Raw genomic sequence first — 27,887 nt, forward strand, 5'->3', positions numbered from 1 at the left:
GGGGACCGGCTGGTGCCTGGAATGGAAGTTGTGACCCTGCTTCCAAGGATGTTGGGCTGGGTCTGACTCCTTGGAGGCAGCGGTCATGACAGCGGGGTGGTGGATTCCCTGACACCCTCATCCATGGGTGACCCTCCGTTCATGTTTCATTCTAGAGTTCACGATTCTTTCTCGAGAATCGATAACATCCTAGTGGACTGTGGCCTCCGTGAATATATTTCCAATTTTTGAGTTGACCTGGTGCCTTCATGTGGTGCGGGTAGAGGTGGGGGAAGGATGGGGGGGTCCGCACAGGGGCCGGTGGAAATATAATGACTCCCTGCTGGAGGACAGGGAGTCGGCTTGGGCCCTGCTAATCAGTATTAAGGGGTATTTCGAAGGTAATGATAATGGGGAAGTTGGTCCGGCCACTTTGTGGGAGAGGTTCAAGGCTACGATCAGGGGGGGAACTGGTCAGGATGGGATCTACAAATAAAATAGCTAGGCTGAGGGAGGAGGAGGCCCTGTGGAGTAAAATGATGGTGGTACAATCTGTGGGGGGGGGGATTCCCAGGGAGTTATCACCCCTGAGCAGGTGCAGAGGCTGCCGGAATAGAAGTTACAGCTCTAGTAATTACTGCTGAATGATACGCAAAAGGAATAGCTTCGCCTGAAGAAGTAATACTACCAGAAAGGGGACTGATAAGATTCTTGCGTGGAAACTGGGGGAGGTACAGAAGAGTGGGACCGTGGGGATTACTCAGGCTGACCACAGGGTGGTGTACTATGATATTGAGGGTATTGGGGTCCAGTTTGTGGTATTACGAAGAGTTATATGAGGGTGACGGGTTGCACATTATCGAGTTCATTTACCCCTTACCAATCCCAAAGCTAGCAGATGATATGGTGACACCACTGGATGAGCCAATAACGGAGGAGGAGGTGATCAATTAAATCTATGAAGGGGGTCACATCTCCTGGCGATGGCCGCTTATCTGTCAAGTTCTTCGAACTGTTTCGTGCCAGATTGGCCCCATACTTGGTTCGGGTGTTTAATGCAGTGTTGGAAGGGGAGGCCCTTCCGGATACAATGATGGAGGCCATCATAGTGGTGATTCCCAAGCAGGGTAGTTATCCAACGCAGTGTTCATCCTCCAGACCCACCTCGTTGCTTAATACCAGTGTTAAGATACTGGTGAAAGTGCTTGGGTATAGATTGGAGAGGATCCTGCCTTCTTTAGTACGTGGGGATCAGGTGGGCTTTGTTAGAGGTTGACAGGGCTCGGCCAATATTCGGAAAACCTTTGACTTGATGCACTACCACCCCTGGAATCCATTCTGGATGCCTGCCTCCTTTCTTTGGACTCTGATAAGGCATTTGATAGGGTGGAATGGAGGTATATGTCCACACTTCTCAGGAAAAAGGGGCTGGGGGTCAATTTTAATGGTTGTCTCACAACAGCCTTTCCTCTGTCAAGGGGCAAAAGGCAGGGTTGTCCACTATCCCCACTCCTATACACATTAATCATGGAGCCTCTGGCCATAGCAATTCGTCAACACTCTGGTATTAAAGGCATTAGAAGAGGAGAGATGGATTTTAAGCTCTTGTTCTTCGCGGACATCATCCTGTGTTACCTTAGTGATGTGGATTCCTCTGTCCCGGAATTGCTGGCTCTTATTAAATGACGAGCATCTTTTCAGGGTTGAAGAGTAATACCTCTAAATCCTCAATAATGGCGTTGAAGGCCCGGACCTTTGGCATTGAGGGTAGGGGACATGTGTACCAGATTAGGGAGGAGGAGGTGGCAATATGATATCGGATCCTAACTCCGACCCTCTAATGGCGTTAGTCAAGAAGGATTTACAGAGGTAGGGTCCGTTGGTGGTGTTGTGGTATGGGATGATGACGGCAGTAAAGATGAATGTCCTCCTCAGGTTTTTGTACCTCTTTTTGGCTGTCCCGACGAAACTCCCTAATAGCTTTTTTTGTACATCTGCACTTACTATGGAGTAGGTTTGTCTGGCAGAACAGGTGTCCCGGGATTAAGAGGACCACCCTGCCACTTCCAAGAGCTTCCATCTCTATTTTCTGGCAGCTCAAATGTGCATTTTAGTGGAGCATATGAGGGATGACTTGGCCGATTTCTGGACGTATCTGGAAGATATGGACCCTGACCCGACAAAGGTGCGTGATTTATTATGGGGGCCCCCGCACAGCTCTGCTGAAGGGGTTGCGGTATCACCCCACATTGGGGGTCCTATGGCATCTGTGGAAGCAAGGAGGGTTCACAGATGCCATCTTGGCCGTCACCCATGACGTCGGTGTGGGCTCCTCTGCTGGGGGGACAGGGCTTCCGCGTGCAGGTCTGGTCAGACGTGGGATTGGAGAGAGCCAGGCAGTTGGTTGGAGGGGACAGCTTTCTGAACTATGACACGATCAGTGATACTTTAGGGAGGGACTCATCCCGATCTTTGGCTGTCTCAGGCTTAAGAGGCTCCTCACGGATCAGAAATGGGGGAACTGCGCTTAGGAGGCCGATAACGCCCTTTTGGAAGGTAATTGAAGACTTGGCCTCACAGAAAGGTATTATATCCAGACTCTATGTGGTCCTGATCATGGTGGACAGGGTGGATAGGCAGAACTTTAAATAATACTGGAGCAATCTGGGTGGTGGGGAGATCTCGGAGGACATGTGGGGGAGGATTTTAAGATTGTTTTTCATGGCAATGTGTTTACAGCATCTATCGAGCATAATGTTGAGCTGTTGCACAGTTGGCATTGTGACTCCTTGCGCATCTCAAAGATGTTTGGGGGAGCATCTCTATTATGTCCGAGCGGATGTGGGAAGGTGGGGTCCTTGGCCCACATGTGGTGGCACTGTCGGAGAGTGCAGAGTTTCTGGAAGGACCTATTGGGGTGAATGGCAGAGGTGACGGGAGAGCTACTCTCATTAGACCTCCTCCAGGTGACTCTTGGGCTGCCTCCATCAGAAAAAGAGGATTTTAGATACCTTGGAATCTGGGAAGCCATGCTAGGAGCTGGGCGGCTAGCCTTAACCCAGAAATGGAAGTGCTCCAACCTGCGGAGCCGTGACGATTGGAAACGCAAAGTCAAAGACATATTTCTCATGGATGAGTTGGGGGGCACGTTTAGGGAGGAATGGGGTCCAGTGATACAGATGTGTGGCTAGGATGTGCACGGATTGGTGGGGGGGCTATGCTGGGAAAGGGGACAGACAGGGATGCATAGGGTGGAAACATGACGAGGGGGACCTGATGGGCGAGAGGGGGATAGAACGCCTGTTTTGGGGAATATTTGAACTGTGTGAGAAACCAAGGGGTGTTCTCCCATTTAAACCCTGAAAGTCCTCTTTTCAGGTGGCCAGGGGAGGGTCATTGCTCTTGGATCCCAACCTTGTGGGTGGACGAGCGAGGAAGGATCCCCTGGGTAGCGAAACCAAGGTTGTCTGAAGAGGGATACCCGAGGCGAGACACAGTATCCCAGCGGTGCAATAGGGGAGTAAAAGGAAATTCTGGTCGCCTTCATGGGCTATGTTGATTCCTACCACTTTTGTTCAGGAGCCGTCGTGACCTGTGGTTCCTAACCTGTCACTTGTGACCCAAAAGGGAGGAAGAGGGGAGTCAGTTACCCAAGAAAGGGGAGGAAGATGACCCAAGCAACACAAGAGCAGAATTCCTGTATTGCGATCCCTTCATCTACCTGTCCAGGTCATGAACCTCCTTGAAACTCCTGCCCCTAAAATCACTCTGCAAACAAGATTAAAATATTGTTTTATGAACCAAAACTCACTTGAGGGGTGACAGGGACGCAATCTCCCCTACAATCCCATTATCCTCAAAACCCTTTCCCTCAGCTTCCTTGGGGCTTTTCCAACCCCCTTCCAATTCCCCTCTCCATTTCCAACCAATACTGGGACAAGGAAGAGGAAACCGGGAGTAGTAAAGATTTTCCATAGGAATAACATGGGGAGTATAAAGGAAACCGGATGTAGAAAGAATGCAAGTTGTCCCATTGAAAGAGTCGAGCAGAGTCAGGCATTCACTAATTATCACTCACACCTGACTCAACTTGACTGCTTTTTCAGCTATAAAAGGTGTGGTTCTGCACAGCTGAATGAGCAAGCTGGAGGAATTGTTTGGACCGGAGAAGCCAAGGAGCAGAGAGCAGCAAGATTGACAGCTCAGAGGAGAACGGCGTACCGAGATGCTGGCCCTGTGTGTCTGAGGGTCTGCAGCATGGCTAGGGAGCCGTGTCTCCAGGGAGCCGGACCGTACTGTCTTGCAGGCTGCTGTTGGCGGTTAGGACGTTGCTAATTCCCTTGGGACCTGTGCCGGCCCCTAGGATGTCTGAGGGGCAGGTGGTGAGACCCTGAACTCTGGCCCGCACAACCAGTAGGGACCGCTTGTCAACGCGTTGCTGCTTAGGTGAGTCTCGTGGAAAAGAGAGTGAGAGAGGCTAGGAAGCATGCGACTGACTGAAGCGGAGCGGGCAAAAGAAAATACATAACGCAGCACAAAGCGGAAAAGAGGAAAGACAAGGTAAACTAGTACAGAAAGCAGATTGAGAGAAGAGTAACGAGTTCAAGGGAAAGTGAGAGAAAGTTGGAAAGTTGGAAAGCAGAGTGCAAAAGGGACGCAAAGGAAAAGTCTATGCTAAATAGGGCCCTGTGATGCTGGAAATGCATTGGAGGGACAGGGCCTCCATGTCCTTGTCCTGTACTCCCTTATCATGTGTGTTCTGTGTTATTATCTGCACAGAAGTCCTGTGGGACCCCTGGCAGTGCAGCTCTTCCTCTTTTTGGTTGTGGTGAACAGAGATACCCTTATGGCACTCATGGGTGGGGGTAAAACCCTGTACCCCTAGTGTATGTTTTTGGGCACCTGTGCTTTGCCCACAGAGCAGGGTATGGGCTGGTGGTAGCTTCATGCTGATATGACAGGAGCTCTGACTCCTTTTGAAGTTCGATGTGAACTTCAGTTGATCAACCTGGAATGGATGCAGAGTCCATATCCAAAATTCGGTTTGCGCTCAAATCTCATATAGCCAATGGAAGATATGCTCTCTTGCATGCACGCCAGACATGGGTCAATCGTGGCACATGGACAGTCCCAACCCTTTTCCTGGGCACTAGCACATGTGACATGCAGGAGCCCATGAAAGATGCGGTTTTCGCAGGAGACTGCATGCCCAAATAAGGAATACCCGGGTCTCTCGACCTGAGGGAGGCAAAGGGACAAAATGGCCAAAGGATAGAACAAAAGACTTTGTGACACAGCCATTTTCGGCACTGGCCACAGTCTTGGGCCAAATGTGGTATGGTCCATCAAAACGAAGTAAATATACTTTAAAAGTAAACTGCTGCCACCAGTTCGTCCTAGGCACACTTGCACAAATACCAAAAAATCCTTAGAGGGTGCTGAGGCCATAAAACAAAAGGACCCCTATGAACGGTAATGTAAGGTACTTGGCACACAGATAAAAAGTTACCAAGAAATGGCAACGTAGTCGAAGACTAAGGGAAACATAGTTTTCCAGTACTGACAGCCTGAAGGACTTGTCAGTTTCCCCATAACAAATGGGCAAAAGCCCAGAGGTGTGCAGCTGAAGGTTGTGTTCCACTGAAAAAAGTCAGGTAAGGTAAGCCAAACAAAAGCAAAACGTGTGGGGGGGGGGTTCACAAATGGAGGAAAAATTGCACCTAAGGGAAATCTTTCCTAACACGCACCACCCGGTAACCAAACCAACTGGAGAGCGACCCAGAACCACAACGCAGAGCACACCAGACCAAGTCTATACCTGGTACCATCTCGCTTGCAAGGAGTCATGGCCATGCCGGCTGTAAGGCGCTCCCAGACCTGGCCAACCAGGCGTGCAAGACAAGTAAGAGAGGCCACTGGGGTGGCAGATGCAGTACCCTGGAAACCAGTCGCCTCCCACATAGCCGGAGAAGAAACCCATATTTGAGGAAGACCCCCCCATTGACCAGCCACTTACTTGCCAGCCCCTGGGGATATCCCTTGCTGTGCACTGAATCGGTCACCCCTGCCCCGCAGGGGTACAGAGAAGGCTTTACCGGACCAAGCAAGCGACCACCACTCAACTGGATTCCAAGCCTGCAGAGTGCCCGGGAGCGTCCCTCCTGGTACATATCAGCTGCTCCGCCGGAGGAGCCATCCAGTGGGCCTGTAACCGAGCTCTCTGGTGCCCCTCACCCGAAAGTCAACGATTCCTGGCCAGAGGAAAGGACATTTTTTAACTGTTGGATTGTGGATAAGAAAGAGGTATTATATCTCCAAGGAAAAATACATGGAAAAAGGGGTTTCTGGAGTGGAGGTGGGGGCCTCAGAGGCAGGTGCAGGGACAAGGAAGAGGGACGTGGAAGTAATGCATGTGTCTCGCACACTTCAGAGGGAAGCATCAGTGATGTATACTCCCACATCAGTGGCGCTTTCCTTTACACGTTGCAGTGGGCAGTGTCAGTGATGTGGAAAAGCTTGTGACTCGCACACTGGTGATTCGAGGATCCAGGATGAACCTGAGTCAGACTCACTGCAGAGGGCAGTGTTTGTCATGTGGACCTACAATTGTCTCATATGTAGCAGAGATGTTGTCCCATTAGTTTACCCTCTCTTTTGCAGCCAATGCATTACTAAAGTGCTGAGATTACTGTTGTGTGGCAATGGCAGCTCCGTGTTGCGTTTTTGACATCGATCCAAGAACATGAATTATATATTTATTTATATACAGTGAGGAACAATGCTCTTTGGATCACTAAAGAACTTACAATAGATAAGAAATCAGATTTGATGCAAAGTAGCGAGCTGCTTACAGTCTAGTAACATTCTGACCAGTTTGTGAAGGGGAGTAAATGGAACAGTCACCGGGAACAACACATAAGTGGACAACCAACATAAGACATTTTTAAGTGCAGGTAGACAGTATGGCCAGCTGTGTTTGGCATGTGACCATTCTAGATGAAGTTCTAGAGTGGAGGCAGAGAAATTGAGGGACAGAGGCAGGTTAGAGATGAGGGAAAAAATGTTAGCTACAAGGCAGATGGGAGGTAGGTTAAGAGGGTAACTCGAAGGCAAAGAGGTAGGATTTTAGTTTGGTTTTGAACAAATCAGTGTGGAATGTTTCTCGGATGTCCAGAGGAAGAGAATGTCATGCAAGTGGAGCGAGTAGAGAAAAAGAGTGGATGTGATAGGAAACACTGGGAGGGCGAGGTGCCACAAGGGTAGTCGAGGAGGCAGACCACAGATTACGAGCAGGCCTGTAGAGTTGGATAGAGGAGGATAGATATGGTGGTACCTTACCTTGGATAGATTTGTGAGCCAGGAGAAGTTGTTTAACTCTGAACCTGTTTTGCATCGTCACCCATTCATCCTGGTGACAGTACGAGGAAGTGGTTGTGAAGTGAGGGACTTCAAAGAGAGTCCAGGTAGCAAAGTTAATGATCTTGTCCAGAGGACAGAAAGCATAGTAGGGGAGACCAAAGAGGATGCTGGCACAGTATCCCAGTTTAGAGAAGACAAGAGTGGTTAAGAGAAGCTTGGTGGTGTTGAAAAAAGGAAGGTTCCTGATTTTCCTAAATTTAGAAGGTTGAGGCGAGCTGCCATTGCAGTTTTGGAGATGAACGTAGAGATGTGTGATAAGGGTCGTAGATGACGCTGAGGTTTCTAGCTGAAGAAGAGTAGGGGAGAGTGGAATGGGATGACCCACAGTTGAGGATGACACTTGGGAGTGAAAGTTAGAGGTGGGAAGTCAGAGTAGAAGGAGTCGTATAGTAGTGATTGGAAGCATGGAATGTTAGTGGAAGAGGCACCAGGTGTTAAAGAGGAGAGTGAGAACTGTAGATCAGAGAGAAAGGGCAGAAGGTTTAAATGTTCTTTTATTAATAGGTGAGGCAAATGGTTAGGAGAGGTTAGAGGGTGATAATGAGATTATGGTGGGAACAATGGAGTGAGCAGATAGGGATGGTGTGGTTGTAGTATTAGTGGTTGAAAGAGAGGTGGAGATGAGTGAGATATCCAAAGAGTTACACCCGATGTGGGAAGGTAGGTTATGGATAGAGTGGAGAGCGTGGTCACTAAGAAAAGACTGAAATTCAGATTTCTGTGAAGTCTTTAGAGGGGGAAGGTTAAAGACACCTAAGAGAATGAGGTGATGTTTTGTGAAAAGAGAATCAAGGAGTGCCCCAAGTTCATCAAAGAATGGTCCAGTGGGACCAGGTGGGCGATAGATGGAGATGATGTGAATCGAGTGAGGTGGAGCAATAGTAGCGATGGCGAATTCAAAAGAGGTAGGAGAGGACCTGGCAGTGGAGATTTGTGAAGCAGGAAGAGAGTAGATGTCTGACGGCTCCACCTCTGCCAGTCAGATGAGGATAGTGAATGAAGGAGAGTTTGGAGGCGTGTAGGGCCACCAGAGTGGCAATGTCAGGTGGGGAAATCCAGGTTTCAATAATAGCAAGGTCTAGGGGAGGAAAGCTGTCGTGAAAGTAGTCAATGATGAAGGACGTTTTTGTTGCAATGTTCAGTTGATACAGTAAGGAAGAGTAGAGAAGTTGAGTCTCGGAGGAAGAGAGGCGAGGTGGATATGTGTTAGCGGAGGTAAGATTAGCTCGTCGGCTTTGTTTGTTGGAAGTAGGTGAAAGAGAGATGGAGTAGTGCGATTTTCGAGATTTGAGTTTTATAGTAGGGATAGGAAAGGAGGAAGTTATGGCGTGATTGGAGAAAGCGTTAGGAAGATGTGAGTAGGAGGAGCAGGAGTGAATGCATTCTAGGTTAGTAAGAAAGTGTGGTGAATCAGCACAGTAATCACAGGTGCAGCAGGGAGGAAGGCAAAGGTTCAGAGGTGAAGAGGCGGATGAATGGCTGGTTTTTATCCTTCACCTTACCACCCTTCACTGGGATGCCCATGGCTGGCTGGACGCCCCTAGGGAATTCAGAAGTGATGACACACGTTCTTGTCACCTGATTGCCTATTCCATCAGTGGTTGGTCTCTCTGATTTTCTCCCTGGTGTTGCTGGGTTGGGGCAGTTACTTCCTGATTGGTATTCCCAGAGGAGTCTCTTGTGGCCTTCAGCTTGAGGGTGGGTCGACTCAAGATGGCCACAGGAAGTGATGTCACTGATACAAGATGGCAGCAGGAAATGATCTTACAGACAGAAGTCCACCACGAAAGTAAGCGCTCTCTTCATGTAACTGTGTGGGATACAAAAAAGGGTTTAAAATTAGACACAAACATAACATTTATAGAAGTACAAAAACGATAAGTGCACAATATAAAAACAGAGTGATTTAAGGGATTTGAAGTGGGGTGGGGATTAAAAGGAATAGGTAAAATCTGCCATTTAATACGCTTTGTGAATATTCTAGTACCAGTAGAGATAACTGAACAAAGCTGCTAAGTAGACCTACGTTTGTACTCATTAGGTATTTCTTATCTTTCTCATACTCCTGTTTTATTTTTCGTTCCTTTTATGGTTGTAGCGGATGAATCTCAAATGTTGCCTGGGAGTGAGAAATATTTTACAAATGCTGGGTTCAAAATTGATGGGATTCTGGAGCTATTTAGCTAATGCTTGTAGCACAGATGAACCTGGCCAGCTTGATACCAATGGCTGCCAGGAGCTAATTGTAAATCCCTGGTCAATTTATGCCAAACAAATTTAGCTGCTTAACATTAATTGTGTGTGTTTAGTGATGTTTATTAAGGAGAATAAAGACACTTCTAAAACAAAATTGGAGCATGACGTGCTATATGTAATGAATACAAAGTATGCATGCCGTGTGGAAGTTAGTACATAGTGCCCTGCATTTCTACCTCTTCATTCTATGACGGTGGCTTCTGTTTACTTGGGGATGCCCTATACGCAGAAGCTGCTCTTTGCTGCTGATGATCAATTCTTTATTTTGATCCCGGTGATTACAATGTGTGTCTGGAAAATGTTCCCTGCTCGCTAATTCCTGAAAAGGTTTGGAATAGCAAGGATAACTTCATGGTTCCTTCCTCCTCTAGGCCAACATCCCGTTGAGTGATTCGCAGCTGGATGACCTGGTCGTCTTCCTTGGTGCAAAGGATGCAGATTCCATCAACTATAAGGAGCTGGTGGTGGGTCGAAGATTGTGGAAGCACGAAAGTCTAGAAGGACAGCAGCAGCTCAAGAAGCTTAAATCAGGTATTGGGATGGCCACCAGGGCATGGTGTCAGAGGTTTACTTTGTGCTGGCTGGTTACTGGTTCCAACAGGCCAACGAAATGCCTCGCCTGGCCTGAGTCGTGAGGTTAAAAGGAAATCTACAAGAAAGTTGACCTCATCCTGTATCACTTACTCCTTCACAGTTTTTTTGCCTGAAGGGAATCCTATGATTTATTTCTTCATTGTCCAGGAGTCACTTTCGTTCACTGGAGCTTAAAAAAAAATCATTGATTCTCAGAGGAGGTGTGAAACCCCCTACATAAAGTGTTATACATATCCCATTCTTTAAAGCTTTTACAGGGTTCACTATTAACGTTTGCACTCTTGTTTGCCGCAGACATGGGTCGAAAAACAGCTCAAATCAATAATTAAACATAAATGGGGAGAGGCATCTTTTTGAATTTGCTTGTATAGTGCACAACGGGGACTGTTTATATGTAGACCTATGTGTAAACAGTCCCCTCTATGCAACCATTCTTTGTTTTGTGAGTGGTTGTAAATGTAAAATGTCTGCCTGACCAAGCGGGGGCACTTATTATATTCACACCCATTCACAAAACAAATCACAAATAACGCATGCCATGACCATGCATGGATCAGGTCATTTACTCGATTCCCCAAGGAGGGCTGGAGCAGGAAATGGGCCTAAATGGCAGAAATAAAAGCATTTTTTAAATAAAATATGTTTACATGCACAAGTATATATGTGTGTGTGTCTGTGTGTGGGGCAAGCAATTTCGGAGGTAGTGAGAGCGTCAAGGGGTGGAAATTGGGCATAAAGAATTTCATGAGGCAAAACTGAGCATCAAAACGGACTTTGGGGGGGAATTGTGGAAGTGATGGCCATATGGGGAAGAGTGACATTGGGGTGGAACAGTGCACTTGGAGCAACACTGGTGCAATGAGAGCCGCATGTGACAGAGCGGAAAATGAATTAAGAGTGAAATTGGGGCAGAGCTGGGCTCTGTGGCTAACAATGGGGCAAAGCTGTGGCAATGAAAGCCATAGGGTGCAGAACCTGGATTTGAGAGCAACATTGAGGTAGAACTGTGGGAGCAAGAGCCACATAAGGCAAACCCCTGGACACTCCGATTGACATTGGAAAATAACTGCACCAGTTAATGCCACGTGGGGCTCTGAAATGGGGCACTCAGGGTCCCATGGAGCACAACTTGTGTAGTGAGGGCACCATTGGGCAGGATTGAGGAAGTGAGAGTCACATGAGTTAGATCTGGGCCTTTGGGAGGCACATCAAGAGGCCATGGCACATCTCTTCCGAAATATTAGAATATTTCATGTGTTGTCCTAAATATTTGCTACCCAGAATAAATGAGTGATAGGATCTGCAGTGGCGCAAGCATGTTCAGGTAGATCACGCTCTGGGAGATCTGAAGCAGGGTCCGCAATAAGCATAGCCCTAGCTCCAACCTAATAGCTTGTAAGGAAGATCTACACAATGTACCTTCTCGTACATCTAATTACTCATCTTTTCCTGTGAAGCAGGTTTCCACACTGTAGAGAACCTAAGAAAGGAATGCCCCCAGATCAATGCAGCTCATACCGTCCAATCTCTTCAATTAATGGGGAGGCTAAGATATTAGTGCAGGTTTTAGCAAACAAACTATTACCAGTGATCGGCCAACCAATCCATCCGGCCCAGTGTGGGTTTGTGCTGGATAGCACAGCCAGGATAAATCTCCGGAGACTTCATAATGCTCTGAGTTCTGCTTCCTCCCTATAGGGCACACATGTGGTAATGGCGATCGACTCTGAGAAAGACTTTGACTCTGTGGGGTGGGAATACCTCTGGGGGGTTAGCGCGAAGTTCGGCTTTGGGCCCAGATTCGTGAGCTGGGTGAAGCTACAATATACTAATCTGGTAGCAAGAATAAACGTTAATGGGTGTACCAAGGATGCCATCCCACTTCAGAGGGGAACCAGACAGAGATGCCCTCTCTCGCCACTACTGTTTTTGCTGCCAATGGAACCCCTGGCCGTAAGGGTGAGATTGGATCCCCAGCTGAAGGGCTTTGTGTGGCCTGAAGTGGGGGCGACTACATAACGCAATATACCGATGATGTCCTTATTTATTTGGGGGACTCCAAGCACACCGGCCCAAGGGTCATGGAAGTCTTTAGGAAGTTTGGGGAAGTCAGTGGTCTCAGGATAAACTGGGATGAATCTAAGCTTATGCCGATGAAAGAAGAGAAGAAGGTGATAACAAAGAAGCTGGCAAGACAGTGGCATCAGAAAAGTGACAGATATCTTAGTACAAAACCATCTTGCCTCATTTCAACAACTGCAAGGCAACTATGGCTTACATGACCGGACCACTATACTTAACTAGGCTGTGTGACAAACCTGAAGGTGTCTCCCTAGCTGGTTCCCGGGCATCTGTCATCCAGGGGGCCAGGACACAGCCATCGCTATATGATCCAGTTCCTGGGGCTGGACCAATGAGGGAGGAGCACCTGGATGGGGGGTCCTCGAGGAGTGCGAGTGGGGCACCAACGGGTGTGATGTGGTATTCCCCCTTCTTTCAATACCTCTTCCCCATTCTACCACGTAGGAAATTTGAAAACACTACACCTTCCCCCTTTCATAACACAAACACTTTCGCACAGCGGACTAACACCAGACCTGTTTACCTGACATGTCCCAATATAAGGGTCAGGTAAAGTCAGGCACTTGATTAAAAAATTACGCACACCCGAGGGCCCTTTCCCTTCCCCACAGGGATAAAACATGGAGCAAGAGAGTACAGTACGTGCAAGGCAGTCCGCACAACGAGAATGCTATCCTGACCTGGCAGTTCAAGAGGAGTAGAAAGGTGGCAAATATCGAGAGGCTATCTAGGAGAGACACGTCCTTGCCTTTTTCCGACAAAACCCTGCAAACCATCCGCTGAAAGAAACTTAAGACCGAGGACAATAGCCCAAGTGTGCTGCAACAGATGTCAACGGTACAAAGAGCGTATCGACGCGTATAAGCCGGAGCGAAGGAGACTCCTGCTTCCCTGGTACCGGCCTTGACTCCAGTAGAGCGGAACACCAAGCAGTTCATCACAGCCAGTGAGTAGAGGGGCGAGCCGATAAGAACCGGGCTGTGGTGAATGAAACTCGCAAAGTGGCAAAGTGATAGAAGTTTAAAAGAACTGTAACATTGTGAAGGGGAGACCAGCTGCAAAACTGGGACTGGTACCACGTGGGTTCTGCTCCGAGAAACCCTAGTCAATCCCCCTCTGAGTGAAACTACAGATACCAGAAGATACCAGAAGGCTGTAGGAGAGCCGCCACGTGAATCCCGTGAACATTGAACATATATGTGAATGTGAAGTTGGCAAGAGTGAACTCAGAAGAGGGATGCTGACGAGAAGGGGCATGTCTAAAGTCCCAAGAAACTGTGTGTTGACAAATGTCAACCCGGCTGAGGGATGTCCACGGGAACTGTTTAACAAGATATTAAAATTTGTGAAGGAAGGAAGGCCATAGTGAACCCAGTGGAGGGAGGATGAAAGTTAAGAGGTGCCTGCGCTCGGAAGAGGGAGACTCAGGGATGAAGAACAGGAATGTTTGTTTTGTTATCTGAACACATCATGCCCTCTGAGGCAAGAGACTTTCAAGGGAAATGAGACTTGGCCATCAAGCCTCCTGATAAACTGGAACAGAACTGTCGACTCGGACTGAGGAAGCTTGATTGTGTGCTGTGCTCCAAGATCCCACCTTACACCGTGCTCAAAACGTGGGGGAGACCCAAGCTACTGCACCCTGACATATTATTTGTGAACACTTCATTCTTTTTTTGAAAACTACCCCACACCCCTTTTTGTATTAGTTGTAAGGTTTGGCAATAGGTTTCTTAGTATAGGACCTTTTATTTGACACAACACCACTAGGACTGCCTTATTTTCATTTTATGGTTGATGCTTGCTCCCATCTTAGATTTAGGTTTAGTTAGTTTAGGTGTTTTTCCACCCTGTAATCATTGTTCAATAAACACCCTTGAACTGTGATCACTTGTGTCTGTCTTTACTGTTGCCACCATGAGTTCCTTACAGCTGCAACATGCTGTAGCCCAAGCACAACTAGACACATGGGAAATACCCGAAAGGTCCCTGATACAAGCCAACCTCTTCGATCAGGAAAGCAACGTGATTTGGAGACACCTATTGGTTTCCGCGCCTCAAATTTGTGTTTCAATGATAGCCTTAGACTTGCCTTAATTTTACATGAGTGATCATTTATTTGATTTTGATTTGAATATGGATTGAGTTAAATGTTACTTCACATCAAATCCGGTGCTTACTATTCATTGAATACTTGACAGTAAAAAAATAGACACATTTGAAAACTCAAAGGAAAAGACACTCGACACGTGTTTCTACAAAAACAGTCATTTTGGTTCCTCAGGAGAGTAAGTCATACATTTAGACTTGTTAAGGGTTGTACGCATGCTTGATAGTAGTATTGTGTAGGATAGTTGTGATTATTGTATGTCAAATCGATGATCAATCAGTTTATTTAAGTAAAGTCAATTGTAAGTCTTGGAAATACTGTCCCTCTGGAATTGTAACCTCTTCGATCAGGAAATCAGGGGAAAGGCAATTACACAGATATATCAGATGCTGAATAGGTTCACGTCAAAATCTTTATTGATACTTGGGAGTGAAATGGGAGGGCATCAAAGGAACATTGGAAGAGGAAGACTGGGTTGAGACACTGAGCTCGCCAAGAGAAGCGAGCATAACCATGCGATTGCGTTTAATACAGTATAATAATTTGCACGGAGTATATTATAGCAAGATTCGACTTCACCAGATAGGAAGGGCAGTTGATACCCTGTGTCTGAAATGCATGGTAGGAGTGGGCTCTTTCTTCCATATGCTATCGGAGTGCCCTAAAGTGAAGCCCTTTTGGGAACTGTTTAGAGACAAGCTGTCCGGGATAGTGAGTGCACCATTGCCGGACTGCCCCAAAACTGATTCTTCTGCACATATGTGGGACTCGAGAGTACAGTACTAAAGAAAAATGCCTAATCAGGACCACCGTGATGATGGGTAGAAAAGTGTGGCATCAGGGTGGGGAACCTCTACACCTCCAAATATACACAGATGACATGAGGGGATGGATCACTGTGGAGAATTGGAAAAAGGGTCCACAGGGAAAGGGGTTGCCGCCACAAATTCGAAAATATGTGGGCTTGATGGATGGAATTGTGTTAAGCAAGGGTTTGAGGAAGACCTGCTGGGAGAGAAGAGAGGAAAAATAGCCCGCTGCGGAGTGGAAGTCAGACAATGAGGGACAGGGTAGTATGGGGTGATGGGTGAGGGCAGTTTTAACATGGAGGGTACACAGAGACTGGCTCTGGGAATTCTTAGCGGGTTTGTACTGATAAACTTACTGTTTGAGTTGTTTGTTTTGACTGTTGATTTGAAATTTACGGAAAGCAATAACACTTTTTATAAAAAAGACCGTAGAGAACCCCCGGTACAATACTTGCTTTACAGATTTCAATTAGGCCATCAATAAAGAACCCTCCTTTAGTGCTGATACATTTCTTGATCATCAAGAACGTACTCCATGCTTTTGGGATGATTCTGTAATTTTAGTTTGACTTTGGATGTATCCCTAAATCAACGGGCACCTAAATATATAGAATCGTTAACTTGCGATTTTATAAATCCATCTATGGCCCATCATAGTTGCCATGCATAACTCACTTTGCCAATGGTCATTATTTTGGTTTTCGCATGCATCTTTAGGGAATTCCCTTTGGAATAATAGCTCAAGGCAAAGTCAGCCCATAACACACGTGTGTCTCCCACTTTAAGTGGAAATTGCTGATAGTTTTTAATGCTTAGATTTCCTTAGGGCCTTTTAAGTTCCATTGTTTTCAGTGCACTTTTTTAATACACATACCGCAGTAAGTGATCTCAAAAGGAATATGGAAAATATCTGTTTGCCTTATAGAGGTTTCCCATTAGAAAGAGGGCTTACTGTTATTTTTCTTATTTTTGTCAGGATCACCTTTGGAGATTCTGCGAGGATGGCCCTATAAGCAGGCCAACACGGGAGGACAAAAGACAGAAACGTGTAGTTCTTAATATTTATTTTTTCACAAAACAAAAGGGAGAAATCATAGATACCTGAAGAAAGCAAAACAAGTCTCTCCCACTGGGTGTGACGCTGCCTCACCATTCCAAGTGGTGTTGCAGGTTTCCCAGGGGTTCTCGAACTCTTGAAGTCTCACAGTATTCGGTAGCAGGTTTCTCAGGAGTTTACAAATCCTCTCGCCAGTCCTGCTTCCACAAAAACCTCTTGATCAGTCATGTTGTTGCTTCCTTCAAAAGGTGGTATTTCTGCTTGGGTAAACTAAGCTGATTCTTGGGGTCCTTGCTGCCACCTCCTACCACCCCTGCTTATCCTACAGCTGGTCTCCCTTCTTCCACCAAACTTGGGATCTCATATGCTCGTTAGCCCTGACTCTTCTACCTCTGACCTTCTTGCCTTGGTCTTGTTCCTCCTCCCACCCGTTAGTCCTGCACAGGGCCTATCTGGTCTGCTGCATCACTCCTGTTCTGTCTTTTTCCATCTCCTCACTCTGACCCCCATCTTTTACCTCCTCTGTCCCACTTTTAATTCCTCACTTTGGTCCTGCTGGCCAGAAAAAGCATTCATTTATCCTGATCGCCACATATTTGATTCCAGCTCTCCCTTTCTGCCCCACTCTAGGGTTGCCTGTGCAGGGCCCAGGTCTCCTGTTCTCACACCATGCGATTAACTGTCTGGAAACTCCCTTCGTAAATTCAAACCTCCTGAATGTATAACAACTGTTGGCACGTGGTGGTCTTGTAACAGTGCGCCATCGGCAATATACCAATCTCCCAGACTCATAAACCTGTGGTTGGGAAATCATAAACTTGGAAGTATGCATCAGTCATGGGTTTTCGGAGTTCATGGCGTGTCTTGCGAGTTTACAACATTGTATGAAGCACAGGCCTTCCGGAGCTCCAAGAACGTCTTGTCAGGGATCTTGAATCACTCATTTGGTACTGCCAGTTGAATTGAAATAGTGTCAGGACAAAGGATAACCCTGGCTTGTGAATTAAATTGACTCTGGAAAAAAGTGAAGTGTTTGTTTTTTCCTTTCGGGGCTTTGTGACTTTTGCTACATAGTAGGGGCTTTTGTAACAGTTCCCTTTCATGCAGCACGGACCAGTGGAAGGTGATCATACTGTCCATGCCTTTTATACACTGGCTCGCGGTGACAACGCCCACCCGAGGAAACTAGCCTGGGGTTTCTGGGAAACAGGCGGAGGACCTGGTCACACACACACACACACACACACCAACAGGCCTCCCCTACAAACCTCTGAATGGCACCATATAGGGAAGGGGTGAGAGAAAAGCTAAGCGAGGTGAATGGCACTCCCAGAATCAACTCTCGGCCTGTGGAAATAGAAGAATCTGCGTTGGGCTCAACAAGCAAGGACAATAGAAAGCACTCCATCAGAAAGAGGAGAAAGTGTATCTGGTAGAAACCCAAACCGCGAGAAGGTGGTTTAAGAAGGCTGGCATGGATCCCTTTGCCTGAGTAGGAAGGACGAGACAAACCAATGATCTAAAGGAGCATTCGGACACAGGCATTGGCTCAGCAGAATTCGGACGCAGTGTAAAGAAGTCCAATTAAACCCTGCCTACTAGACACAACAGGAAGAAGTCCTAAAAGCACACCTGCCGAGAGAGGTTGCAATGGAAGGGGGTAAATGACCTGACCGGGCGAGAAACTACAAGGATCACAGGTCGAAGGTGCAAAGAAAAACGCATCAACTCCAGAGAGATAAGAGTGAGAGACAAGACCACCCCTACACCTTTAAGGACCAGCATTACAAAACAGAGGAACATTCGCAAGGAGTTCAGTACGATGAGCACTCGATGTTAGTTAAATGTGTAGTTTTGAGAAAAATGGATGCCACCATGGCCATATACATTATTTTAAACAAAAAGAGAAACCCTTTGCATTGTTGGATGTGGGGATGCCTTCTAAGGCTCTGTGTAGTTTCTCATTTGCTAGGGGTCTGTGGAATAACTTTAGGATATCTCAGTGAAGTATGCAGTTAAGATAGCTCAACAATGTCTTTCCTTACCTCAAGTATCTTTATGCATCCTGATGACGGATGTTTGAATTCCAGCAAGGCCTTATACACCCCTCATCCTTCAGAGATCAATAAATTGAGTACCATTAACTTGGTTAATAATGACACCGGTTATCAACGTCATGAGACATTTCAGTTTGTGGTGTGCTACAGTGTATACATTGTAAATATGAACATTATTTTATTAAGTATTATGATATTCTATACCTCATTCTTGTAAATGTGACTGTGATCCCCAATTCTACCCATCACCTGTGGAGTCCCGCAAAGATCCATCATCTCCCCCCGTGATCTCCAACTTATAATTTTAACCATTCGTAATCCCTCCTGGCTCCACACAACATCCACACCCACCAGTATACAGATGACACTATGTTCTACGTCAAGATATCCTCCAATGTCATCCACAGGTCCAATGCTTGCCTCACATTGATCCAGCCAGCCCAGAATGTCACTGCTTACTTGAAACTCAACCCCTCCATGACAAATTCATATTGTAGACCAACAACTGACATCCAAAACTGACTCTCTGATATGAACCTGAAAGGCTTCATACCCCACCTTAACACTTGCGTCAAGTCCCTTGGGTTCTACATTGACAGGCACCTGTTCTTCAAAGAGTGCATAACAAAGAAGACACAAAAGGCTTGGTACCAACTTCCCTCCTGTAAACAATGAAGCCCTTCAGCAAACAACTTCAGATCTATTGCAAAGCCTTGGTCTTCTCCCACCTGGGCGGTGGCAATACGCTCCTGGAAGGTCATCTGGTGACTACCCTAGCACCCCTGAGATGTGTCATTCATGCTGCAGCACAACTCATCAAAGTTCTCTGCAAATTCGACCACATCACATCAACCCTCACTGAACCGCACTGGCTCCCGCTGCAAGCAAGTATCATCTTCAAATGCTACTGCAACATCTCTTAAGGCCGTTGCCACCAAGTCCCCAAGCTATCTCACTGAGAAGCACAGCATCTCCGAAGGCCTACTGTCTACCTTAAGCAAAGACGCTAGTGCAGGAAGGAAAGAACGAGAAGACAAGCCATAAATGTGTCTATGCTCTGAGACTCTGGGACCTCTGAAAGTCAATACCAGACTCATCCCCTCGCTTTTTAAATTTGAGGAAGGAGCACAATACCCTTCTCTTCAGGAAATTGCTTCTCCCTAAAACCTAGAACCCGACACCCTTCACTCCCCACCTAACCCGAGACTCTGTATTCTGCTCCTCCCTGGTTTTCCTTTGGTTGCTTGTAGATCCCTTGCTGCCAAATTTCCCACCCTCCCTCGTTAACTCCCCAGTCCCTTGTATTGAGCCACTGCAATCTCCTTCTCTCGCTATGTACCTCCCCCATGACATGTAAAGCGCTCAGTTGAGCTCCGTTGAGCTAGGTCTGTGTTCAATAAATACCTTAAAGAATAATAATAATTCTAGATTGTTATTCCTGATGTTTTTCTTTTCATAATTGCTTGATTTGTTTTGTAATTTACCTTATTCATTGAATAATTATATATTGAAATCCACCCAGTGAACTACTATTGATATTACTTAACGGACTACTCCGCCAAAAATCATATCTCCACTGTGGCTCCCAGTAGAATTGACAACTGCTGCAGCCTAACCATGGGCCTCCCTATCTATTCCTATGCTCCCCTCAGTAAAATACTCAACTTTGGCACATCCAATCTCTAAAACCGTCTTCTACCTCTGCATTTCATCACTGTGTCAGGTGTATTTCCATGCAAAATCCCTTACTCTTCAAATGGCCCAGACCCCCACTACCAAGCTTCTCTCTCTTTCTCTCTAATCTCTTATTTGGGCTCTCAGCTGCCAAAGCTTCAACACGTCTTACTAATGCTTTCTCCCATTTCTTCTCCTGTACATTGTGCTCATGGTAGTGTGCAGAAGGGGTGATGCGACCTAGCATTTTTGGCTGTGCTGGCCCTTTTAGGGAAGGACCAAGTCTGATTTGCATATGATATTTTCATTTCTGTAATGGAATAGCAGACTGAAAAAGAAAAACAATTGTCTGGAGGGTTCCCCAGAGCTATGCCAGTCGTTGTGATTAATTGAAAACTTTTCAGCCATCAATCTTCAGTTTTGCTTTTTCACCCCGAGTGGGGCATGCCCAGACATGTGTCCTAAGCCTTCTGTGACTAAAGATCCAAACTACACCTCACTGATGATGCCTAGTCAGGTTGAAATATTTTTGGAGTTGCTTGTGCTCTCAGACAGGATTGATCCTAATAGTTTTAGATGGTGCCAAGCCTGATTTACATATGGTCTTTGACTTTCTCTAATTGCATGGCAGGCTGAAAAACAATGACCTGGAGAGTTGTCCAGAGCAATGTTAGTGGTTATAAATAATTCATATGTTTCCAGCTGTCAACCTTCAATTTTGCCCCTTTACCACTCACCATTGGAATGCATTTTGAACTGATATCAAAGCTGTTCCTGTCGGACCTATTCTAGACAAAGCTGAGGCTCCACCAGCGACATTGCGTCATCTATCTGTATCACTACCCAACCACCAACTCTACACTTTACGATGTAACACATCTATTTAGTATTTGTAGCTTGTGTACTTTTTTTAAAAACAAGGCACCAGTACTTTTACATTGTTGCAATGGTGCACCAATGTAAAGACCTGTCTCCATAGCAACAAACCCAAAGAAAAATGTCTAACTGTACAGAATGTCTGTGTATGTATGTTATTATGTTAGTTGGTGCCCCTTCTTAATGTCTTCACGCCCCATGCTCTTGACAAACCACTTTGCCACTCATATAACCTTGTTACTTTGTAAAGCCACCTAGAAATGGGACTACCTTTGCTTGGTGTTTATACAGTGCATGGCACTTCTACCAAACCTGCCAACAAATACATACACTTATAGTTATCAGTTAAGATACATGATCCATTACTGATAATGCTGTACCCCTAGCAAGGATTCAGTTCGACCTTGGGGTCACATCACTATTGGCTAGGGTTGAGTGGCGGATGCTGTTGCTCTACTCAAAACCGGTTTCACTGATTTCTTGCTCTTTATAGGAGACTCATGGTGCGGTTATGAACCCTAAAAAATGTTACAAGCAAATCCTCAATATCTTACTCAGTTTGGAAGTAGATGTGAAGTAATCTTATTGAAAATTGGCTCTGATCACGACACTAATCAATAATCCAACTAAAGTCAAAAGGGCATTATTTGAATTCGATTGGGTAAAAAGAACCGATTTATTCCACTCATACTCGTCTTTGAGCCATTTATCACATGAGCATAGATTTCGGGGAACGTTATCTATACTGTTTGACCAATTCCCAAATCGATATCACTGGGGTATTCTATTAAGGCTTTGCTTGAACTTGCTTCCCACTAATTACATTTTATTTAGGAGAAGTCTAATTACTAAGGCTGAAAATATGTGTAGATTTTGTAATGCCAGCTTGGAAACTGCGAAGCACCTGTACTTGAATGTGGGGCATAAAAGCCACGTAGGACCAAGTATATGGAACCATTTCTGAATTTTAGACTGGGACTTATCGATCCCAATATATGGAAGTGTTGCCTGAATACTGAAAATGTACACAAAGACTTAGCTCTATCAGGCTTTATTAAAGGTCTTAATTTAGAGTAATAATCCTGTGTCCACTCATATTGATTTTAAATGAGTAATTTTTGGTTTTACTTCTATTACAAGTATTCTTTTTAAGCTGTTTTAGCTGTGATTTATCACTCGATTTTATGGAAAATCCAAGGTATTTTATGAAAAGCTTTCTTTGGCCTTCGTTGTGTATATTAATTTTGATATTTTATTCAAATTTAGAATATTAAATGTTTTGTCTTTGTAAACAATGTAAATGGATTTGTTACGGTTTGTTTAATATGTAAGTCTATTGAATTCTTTTTTTTTTGTTTTTGTTTCTCATGCTCTTTGTTTGTAAAGGTTTCATTTAAACCAAATTCAATAAAAAATGTTTAAAAACTGATTTAAGTTAGTTTTCTTTATACATTGGTTATTTGTACCAAACTGCATTCAAAACGGTAAGTAATGGTTTCCATGTAGACAATTATTTCTGCAACAATCTAAATACCCATCAGGATTTCCCCGTTTTAGTAAGAATGCAGAAAGGATATATTTACTCGCCATAATCTTAGGACTAGTGGTTTTCCCTACAAATAATTGTTCTTTTCCCAGTTAGTGTTATGACTTAAGATGAAGAATTGCCGAAAAATGCACATCTCTTTATGGCACATATTATTCCCACTTAAAGGTTTTGGAGGATAAATTACAGTCTGCTAAGACTTGGGTAACTCCTTCGAGTTCAGGAAGACTTGCAGTGCTTTTCACTCTCTTTTTATTCTTTTCTCAAGGACTTAGTGGACAATCCATGAGCATCCGCGCCTATGAAGTTGCTTCAGAAAATAACGAGCAGCCACTGGCTGACCCTCCAAGATCTGTTTCCAGCTCACATGATCGTTCATCAGTCCAAAGTCCTGTGTCTCTGGAAATGCGCAGCAGCTCTGCAAGAAGGTCCATGCTCTTAGAGTTGCCCCCAATAAACCTAGAAGAGGGACGACCACTGACCTACGAAGACATGGAGGAGATTGGTAAAATGTATCGAGAGAGGAGACGAAAAGGAAAGGTTTGTGTACACCTGCATTGACCTAATGCCCGCTAGCTCCAAAATGGTTGTCGGATATGTGCTTAGATAAGAATTGATTGATTCTGGGCGAAGGGAACCAAAATTATACTCCAGGTTTTGCCACTTTAACATATTTTATGATCTTAGGCAAATTACTTTATCTACTTATACCGCAGTTCCTTTGTTGTCAAAAAACAGAAGCGCTTAAACAATGGGGCCAGTTATTTAGTGCTATAGAAAGATTCTTCATTGGCAACATGTCTATATAATGTGAGGTGCATCTGTACTTAAAAGATAAACAGCAAGCTGGCCTCTCAAAAACGTAAGCCTTCATTTTACCTAAGTGTCCCCCTCATTGTCCTATAATTAGGATCATCTCCCTTCCTCATTCCTGTTTTTTGTTTGACTTGCAGACAGGTTTCCCTGGGTCTTATCCTGGCCCTATCACTTCAGAAAACAAACTAGAAACGAGGGAGACCAGGACAAGTACTCTGTGTTAGACTTCTGCCTAACACATGGATATCATAGATTGTTCAAAATTCTTCAAAAACGTGCAACAGTTCATATCTTTCTTGCAGACGTTGAAATAAAAAGATCCTCAGCTTGTTTCCTCTTACCACAAGTCTACAACAGTTCACGTCTTTCTGGCAGATGTCGCTATTTGACAGACAAAGTTCTTCTAGATGTTTCTCTTAAAGTCTCTGGAAAACCAGCCCAAGGCTCTTGGACTCCACAAAGTCCTACGACTCTCTGGCAAACTTGCTTACTTTCATTCCTATTTCTATGCATAGGGCCTTTTCCCATTCCGCTTTCTCTGGTTCCTGTCTCCTTGCCTGCTTTCCCAGCTTGGATGCACATTTTTCGTATTTAGCTTGACTAGATTCACATAGGGCGCTTGCCTGTTCAGGTTTTTCAGGGTCCACTAACCTTGTTGGCTTTCCCAGCTTACATGAAAAGCGTTTGTATCTCCTTTCAATCAGATTCCCTGGGGCGCTTGCCTGTTCAGGTTTCTTAGTCTCCTGTAATCTCGTAGGCTCTCCCAGCCTTGATACAAAGCGTACATACTTCTCTTGCTCTGATTCACACAGGGCGCTTGCCGTCTCGGGTTTCTCATGTTCCCGAAACCTTGTAGTCTTCCCCAGCTTTGCTTCACAGTATCTGTACCTCTCAATGGTAGTCTCTCTGTGGGAGAGTTCGCTTCCCTGGTGCTGCTTATCTCGGCAGCTAATGTCCTTCGGACATGAAGCTCAGAGTTTCGGACTCTCCCCGCAGATCTGGGCTCGGCGTCGGTTGCTAGGTTCCAGGCCTACCACGGCTTTCTTGTGGTTGCACCACTAGAGGAAATGGGCGCTTCCCTGTCTCCACCTCTCTCTTCGACCCTGGCTTCTCGGCCGGATGGGATGCCATCCTTCCAGCATTCGGCTGGCATTAAGCTCGCTCTTTAGGACACCGCTGGCTTTGCAGTCTAGCATGGCTCCACCTCTCCAAGATGTCCTCTTCACAGAGCTACATCTCTGCATATGATTCAGTCTCCTCCCTGCCTAGCAGTTTCCCCTTTCTTCCCAGTTCCTTCTGTGGTTAAGTACCTAATCATGGTGAAAGGGGTGTGTCCTTCCTTGACTGCGGTGCTCAGATGAAATCCAGCATTACCCAAAGCAAGAAAGTTTGATGAAACATCACTATTCAGTGAATTCAAAGTGATATCACAAATAAGAGGGTTCTGTTGATGCTCTTTGATGGTGGCATTCCGGTGAGCTCCAGCATTACCTGAAAACAAAGAGATAGAGGAACTGTCACTGTTTGGTGGTTTCAAAAGAGAAGTATTCAAAATAGAAGTAACAGGCCCTCATTACGACCCTGGCGGAAATCGGAAAACGATGGCGGAAATGCAATACCGCCATCGAATAGCGCTCGGTGCGACTATGACCCGTCACCGCAAAGTACGAAGCCATTAGCGACACCGTAGTGAACGCCAACGCTAACTGCACCAAGTACGCGCGCGCGCGCCATGCCAAACCGTAAATACCACCATGGCGCAAGGGTACGCTAATTCCGACCCTAGCGGACATGTACCTAACGCCATCAAGCATGGCGGAATGTACCATTCCGCCATGGTGAGAAGTACGGCATCGCGAATCACCCGTAAACGGCCCCACTGAGTGCCTGTACACCGCTCCCTGCCCACAAAGTACAACTCCCCGTAGGTGCAATGAAGTCACAACAACCAGTGAAATGTACAAGTCACCCATGCATGCCAACGAACAAAAGAAACACAAGAGGGGCCAATGGGAGCAGCAGGGCACAGATGGCACGAATACAGAAGCCAATCCAATGGACATGACCACAGTCCCCCCCCCCCCGAAACGCACGCAAACACAGGCACCTGTGACCAGCAATATTCCGAAATTCACATCATTCCACCAGTCCACCTGGCTGACCGGCATCTGTTACACAAAACCCAATCCCCCGCCCCTGAGCATGACAACATTCAAACAGTCATTTTGGCAGCCCCCATCCCTGACCTCACTGGGCTTCGTAGGCAAACGCGCCCAGTACAGTACCACGCAACTAGACTCCGAAGCTGGAACCCAATGCAGATCTCCTCCCAATACATCGCTCCCCAAATAGGAATATGCCACATCACTTGCAAAGAAGAACGCTACACGGGCCAAATCAGAATAGAAATTTAATGCACAACAAAATCACCAAGCCCATACAGCCACTAGGCCATGAACTCCAAAACACATTTCACCATTGTGGGCTGCATCCGCAAGAAATGACCAGCCACTACTTGTGTGACGCCCTGTTCCATCATGGTACACAGAGCCACATCCACGTACGAAAAGGCAACATGGAAGCGCACAGAACCGCAGGGCCGTCCCAATGGGGAGGCACTAGTCCAGCTGAAAGGCCGAAATGTTGCTCCGAGCCACCAGTACTGCGTAAGGGCATGTGGCCCATTGGCGATCGTCCCATAAGATCGTAATGCTGCTCCATTGATTAACACGAAGCAGCAGGTGTCGGGAGTAAAAGCCATCTGCAGGAGTGGCATACAGATGGCAGTGGCAAAAGGGGAGGAGATACCTGTCAACCAAAAGAAAAGAAAAAGAACAGAATGGCAATCAGAACTACATCCGAACAACTCACTTCAATGATCACACTAAATCCACAGCCATATGCATGCTAGCCCACTCCAAAGGATCATCACCACCCCAAAACCACTTGCGACTCATAACCATCTATATCGAGGTGTAAACACCATCACAAACGAGTGTACCTGTGCATGCGTCTGTCAAAACAGAATCCATCAGATGGGAATGTTAACGTGCATGGACACAAGTGGCTGAAGGCGCGTCGAGACAGGGAGGGCTCAACAAGGCCACATAGACGATGGTCCCACTATGGCAGCCCTGCATCACATAGCGCAGGGGAGGCGGATACATTCCAAGAAGCCCTGTACATGGCAAACTCTGTATGAAATCATCTGTCCATGCATCCATACATCATTCCCTCATCCCGTAATGCAAACGCCTGTTTCCATACTCACATAACATGTGAAATTTCCATTGAGTCTGTGCGTTATGCAGCCTGCAAAATCCACTGTGCCCCAGCCCGTAATTCCAGTGTTGTGAAGTAACATGTATTTGGGAATGTCCGGCCTCATCGCCCACGTCGCTATTGCGCATCCCAAACTATTCATATCAATCATTGCACCCTCGCCATGGCCCCTGTCTCAAGGACATTGAACAATAGAACGTTATATTTGCAGTCAGACCTGTGGGCATCTCCTCGCCGCTAGCTGAAAACCGAAAGCGCCGCCCTTCGAATTCCTCATTTGCAACATCACGTCGAAGAGGCATCTGTGGCCGTTTGAAATCACTAATTAATCCATCTAGTGCGGCTGTGTGTGAAAATGGCAACTGCCTTCACCCACAAATGGGACGCCCCGCCCGTCGTTGCAACTCGGTACAGTGATGCATGAGGGCCCACCGTTACTCGAATACTACGTTCCACTGACCCTTCACAAGTCTGTTCGCGACTGCACAGATAGTATGTGAAACAATGGGACCACAGCAGAATGAACATATCAACCAATGTTACACGGCCGTCGGGTACAAATACATGATTGCAATAGCAGATGCCATTACTCGAATTGCAGCGTTGTGTGCTGGACGTGCTCGGCCAAAGGGGAGAGCAGTTTGCACAGGTGGAATGAATCACCACAGGTGGAGGCCATACAGCCTGAAAACTCATAAATTGCACACCCAGTCTCCTCCCACAACCACACCCACTCCGAAATGCTACCGGCAGGACTCGCGATGTTGGCCCTGGGGGACCTGATAGCACTGCAAGTACTCCAACTCCAAGAAGAAGACGAACACCAACTACAACCGGCCGCACGGAGGAGACGCAGGAGGAGGAGGAGGCCAAGGCAGGGCCAGCAAGGGCCGCCAGCACAGCCACGACCACCACGCAGGCAGCCCGCAATCCCACGCCTCCGAGCACATCCGTTCAACCTCACTGATGAGCAGATCCACACCCTCTACCGTTTGGACCGGGACACCATAGCCGCCATTGTGGACATGACACAGGCTGACCTTGTCAGCATGATAGATAGCCCAACCGCCATCCCACCCCTACTGAAGGTGGTGTCTGTACTCCACTTCCTGGCCACAGGCACCTACCAGCACACAGTCGGACAGTTGCATGGCATTTCTCAGCCACTGTTCTCACGGACACTATTGCAAGTGCTCGATGCCCTCCTGCAGCACGCAGACGACTACATCTCTCTACCACGCTCGGAGCAGGAAATTACCAACACAAAAGTGGGATTCCATGCACTTGCCGGCATACCGGGTTGCATTGGTGCCATCGACTGCACCCATGT

The 27,887-nt window shown here is 46.4% G+C and overlaps 1 protein-coding gene across 4 annotated transcripts in view; it reads left to right on the plus strand.

The window, feature by feature from the left end:
- The window catches only part of EFCAB12 (EF-hand calcium binding domain 12), a 921,238-nt gene that overhangs the window by 472,258 nt on the left and 421,093 nt on the right, over positions 1-27,887 (plus strand). For all 4 annotated transcript variants that reach the window (XM_069643454.1, XM_069643453.1, XM_069643455.1 and 1 more), the window contains 2 exons: positions 10,026-10,185; positions 22,728-22,999. In XM_069643454.1, the coding sequence (XP_069499555.1) occupies positions 10,026-10,185; positions 22,728-22,999 (432 nt within the window). The remainder of the gene's footprint in view (positions 1-10,025; positions 10,186-22,727; positions 23,000-27,887) is intronic.

The sequence above is a fragment of the Ambystoma mexicanum genome, chromosome 2p (genome assembly GCF_040938575.1).
Source record: "Ambystoma mexicanum isolate Mex_15411 chromosome 2p, UKY_AmexF1_1, whole genome shotgun sequence".
In the NCBI taxonomy this organism is placed as follows: domain Eukaryota; kingdom Metazoa; phylum Chordata; class Amphibia; order Caudata; family Ambystomatidae; genus Ambystoma; species Ambystoma mexicanum.